A 4,372-nucleotide genomic window follows, 5' to 3' on the forward strand; every position below is an offset into this window, starting at 1 on the left:
TATTATTATATAAATAATTATATAATTTTTTTATTCCGAGCTAAAACTAGCCGAATATGAACGAACAAAGAGTTGTTCGTCCTCGGCTCGTTTACAATTCGAGCTTTAAAAATGTGTTCGTGTTTTGCTCGGTTTTTTGTGCTCGTTTACTTGATGAACGAGTCGAACACGAGCTACATAACGAGCCGAACACGAACTGTTTGCGAACTACGAGCTTTTTTAACTGAATTATTCTGATTTAAGAAGTAAAAAATTATATAAATAATAGATTAAATAAGAAATTAGGCTATTATTATTTTTATTATAATTCATTATTAATAATTAAATTTGCAGTATTACTTTTCATCTCAATTTATTATTTAATAAATTTTATATTCTATATATTTTTATCTCATTTGAACTCAAGAATATTATAGGATTACATGTAGTTATTTGATGATAAGTAATAATATGAATTTGGGAGTTTTTGTCCGGTGACTAGAGTTAACCAAATAATTAATGAATAATTTTGTGTTTTGAATAAATTATTATTATTTTAAATAAGTTATTATTTATATTATGTCTATTGCAATAATTTCTGATTGAAGAATACATGGACAAAAATCAACAAAGTTGGGAAAAGACTTGACCATTATATAAGAAGCATTGTGATAGCATCCAAGCAAAAAATGCATGTAGAAACAAAGATCTTAGTGTTATAATGATGAATTTGGAGTGTCATGGTATTTGAATTTGAACCCGCAATGCTTGTTTTGGAGCACCACAACGGTTGGGACATGAAAAAAATAAGGATTAAAAATTAGAGAGCTCGACATCTCAATGCAAACTTATGACACCATAGAAAGTGAGAAAAGAGGTTGACAATATAGGAGAAAAATTTGCGTACGTCACGTAAGACGTACGTAGCGCTGCGTATGTAAGGGAGGTTATTCAGAGGGTATTGGGGGGTTATATCCACGTTATATCTCCTGTAACCTCCCTATAACCTACCTGTACCTTTTAGTAAGTTTCACGCTTCTGTTTTCATATATTAGTAGGTTACATGGGGTATAACGTGGATATAACCCCCTAATAACCTATCTGTACCTTTTAGTAAGTTTTGTGCTTCTGTTTCCATATATTAGTAGGTTACGGGGAGGTTACATGGGGTATAACGTGGATATAACCCCCTAATACCATCTGAATAATCTCTGTGACGTACGCAGCGCTGCGTAATACCATCTGAATAATCTCTCTGACGTACGCAGCGCTGCGTACGTTTTACGTGCGCAAATTTTTCTCACAATATAAACACCCCTGTGTTAAACTACTAGGGCATTATGGCACAACAAGAAATCAACATCAACAAAAAAGGCGGAGAATTCAACATGTCGATGCTAACACGTCGTGTTTTAGTGCTATATACGACGCCTCAGCACTACATGGCACAATGTCGCAATGCAATGAGGTATGACAAATTCAATTCTAAAGCAGTTTTAGAGCTGGTTGAGAGAGTTATTAGAGCGGTTGCTTGCATGCTGACTTGAAGAGAACAATATAGAGTGGGAGAGCAGACATGGACTTATTTTGATTGTGCGATGATTGATGAGTGAGCAAGAGAGGCCAAGCAGAAAGAAGAGGAGAATGTGAATAAATTAAGTGTTTGAATTCATCACACCGGGTTTATTTTCTCATGATTTTAAAATCATTTTAGCAGTATGAATTAAATTGTAATACTATGAGTTTATGATAAATCAATACTATTTTTGTGAAACCTTGAGTTGATTGAGATAATTGTTTAAATAGTTGTCTAATCTTTCCCCAAATTTCATTGAGTTGTGTAACCTATATACAAATTTTAAAGTTAATGTGATTCATTGATATTGACTGACTCATGGAAGAATAATTATAAAAAAATTAACAAGTTTTTAATTTGTAATAGACTGGCATATAATACTAGAGATTTGCAATCTAGAAAACAATATTCTTAATGCAATCATTTCACTAGTTAGAATAGATATATATCTAATTAGAGATATTGGTTTAAATTTTTATTTCAATAGAAATGAGAAAATTTGTATTCTTTGTTTGAAAACCCAAATAATTTGGAAATTTAACCTAAGAACTCCAAATAATTCATATAAATGAAAGGCACTCCTTATCATGGTAGAATATAGTTCTAATCAAACACTTAGATTATAGTTTTATAATAAGTTAAAATAGTTGAATAAAACTAAAGGTGATAAAAAAATAGCTATAAAATTATAAGAATGTTCAATTATGATCCTCATGGAAATGATATTCTACCCATCTTATATTACTTGAGTGGCATATGTACTTACATACACCGTTTTGGCCATTCATCCAATCCATGATTATGCTTGATAATAACTGCAAGCAATCAATGTCTTTGAATCACTGACGTTTGATTATCATCCTATGACCACCAACATTTGATTAACAACTGTCATCACTCAAAAATATGACAAGCTAAAACTATCCTTGAATCATTGATAAAGCAATACTATCTTTAAATCAATGATGTTTGATTATCATTATATGAACGTCATCATTTGATTAGTATCAGCCACCACTCAAATATGATCTCTCACCCACTTACATTTATCGATTGTGATTTTTCTCGAAATGATGATTTTTTTTATTTTAATTTTGAGGTGGGATTGAGACATTTGTATCCCTTGTGTTGCTGCGAGCAATCTAAAAATATGCATTGAAGTGAGCAAGGTTGCATCATTTTGGGTATAGGGGGCATTGGCTTGATGCAAGAGAGTACGAGTGGTTCCAATGAGGTGGCAGTGCTTTTGTTCAACCACACCTTTTTGCCCGGATGTGTATGAGCATGAGTATTGATGGATGATGCCATGGTTAGCAAAAATTGATTTAAATTGTGATTGTTGTACTCTAGCTCTCCGTCGAAGTGAGGAATTTTGATTGTGGTGTTGAATTGATGTTGAAGTAGTGGAATAAAATATTTTGTAATTTAGTTTGAGATTTATCACGCATAAAGAAAACCGAAGTGAATTTAGAAAAGTCATCAGTGAACACAATATAATATTTGTAACATTGATAGGATAAGATTGGGGAAGGACCCCATACATCATTGTGAATGAGTTCTAGTAGTTTGTGTTTTTGTACTATACTAGACTCAAAGGGTTGTTTGTGACTCTTAGACAATCTGTAGATGCTACAAAAATTTGGAATAGATGGTGTATAAAAAGGACTGGCATAGTGGAGATGATGTCGGGATGTGAATGACTCAACCGATGATGCCATAACTCAGAGTGTCGGGCTTTGGAGAGTGATGAGGTCAAAGCTTGTGGTAAAGTCGAGGAGGAAAGAGAGGAGCAGAGACCATAGAGGATCAACTATCGAGTCTACGGATCAGACATATAGAAACTAGAGGAGTTAAATGAGACAATCAAGTTGTTATCTTTGGTTTGTTTTTGAATAGATATTAAGTTGCTGGAAAGCAATGAAGTGTGATGTGTTTGAGAGAGTTTAAGTTTAAAGTTTGGAGTAGGAAGGATGCCATCGCCTTTGTGTTGAATTGGAAGTTGTTTTTCATTACCGAGTGCCTCTTCTTGGCCATGATAAGGAGTTGGTTGATGTAGTTGGCTGAGATCAAAAGTGAAATGTGTCAATGCTCCGAAATCCAGTATCCAATCTTTTGATGTGGCCACTAGGGCTTGAGATAGGGGTGTAGGGGCATAATCCAAGTTGGTTCTGTGCCAATATATTGATACCGAGTGTCCTGCTTTGTTACATATTTGACAAATCATGAGAGAGCGAGTTGATTGACGACCCCCCTTAAAGCCTACATGGTAACCTCCACATTGTTTTGCGGACAAAGTTCTTCCTAGTCCCTGATTGTTGAATTGACCTCTTCCACGAGTAGCCATGAGGGCCACTTGAGATTCGATGGGCTGAATGGCTTTTGTAGCTTTATAGTTGATGTTGATTTCCTCACTACAAAAAAGTGAGCAGAGGTCCTCAAGTGCAATGGGCTGAAGCATAGTTCGAGTAGAAGCCTTGAATGCATTATATGAGGAAGGAAGGCCATTAAGAAAGAATTGTGCGGTACTTATGTAAATTCTCAAAAAATATTGTTAAAGGTACTTTCTTTTATTATGTGAGGTAAATCAGATGTGCGATCGACTGTGTAGATCAGACCAAAGCATCAATGAATTAAATATTTTATCCTTTTTTAGAATTATATACAACAGTTTCTAACACATTATTTTGATGATTAATTTATAAATAACAATATTTGGGGTGATCTCCACGCAATTATCCCTCTATTTTAATGGATGGTCGATTATCCTTCTCCATCAAGCCAGAATTCTCCCGCTAACAGCAGCACAAATACCATTTT

General features: G+C 34.2%; 1 protein-coding gene across 1 annotated transcript in view; it reads left to right on the forward strand.

The window, feature by feature from the left end:
• Positions 1 to 2,959, forward strand: part of LOC110018793 (UDP-galactose/UDP-glucose transporter 2-like) — a 4,968-nt gene extending 2,009 nt beyond the window's left edge. Inside the window, exon 6 of the mRNA XM_020716230.1 lies at positions 2,906 to 2,959. Within this exon, the coding sequence (XP_020571889.1) occupies positions 2,906 to 2,959 (54 nt within the window). The remainder of the gene's footprint in view (positions 1 to 2,905) is intronic.
• The last annotated feature ends 1,413 nt before the right edge of the window (positions 2,960 to 4,372 follow it).

Source organism: Phalaenopsis equestris, unplaced genomic scaffold (genome assembly GCF_001263595.1).
Source record: "Phalaenopsis equestris unplaced genomic scaffold, ASM126359v1 Scaffold000036, whole genome shotgun sequence".
Lineage (NCBI taxonomy): Eukaryota > Viridiplantae > Streptophyta > Magnoliopsida > Asparagales > Orchidaceae > Phalaenopsis > Phalaenopsis equestris.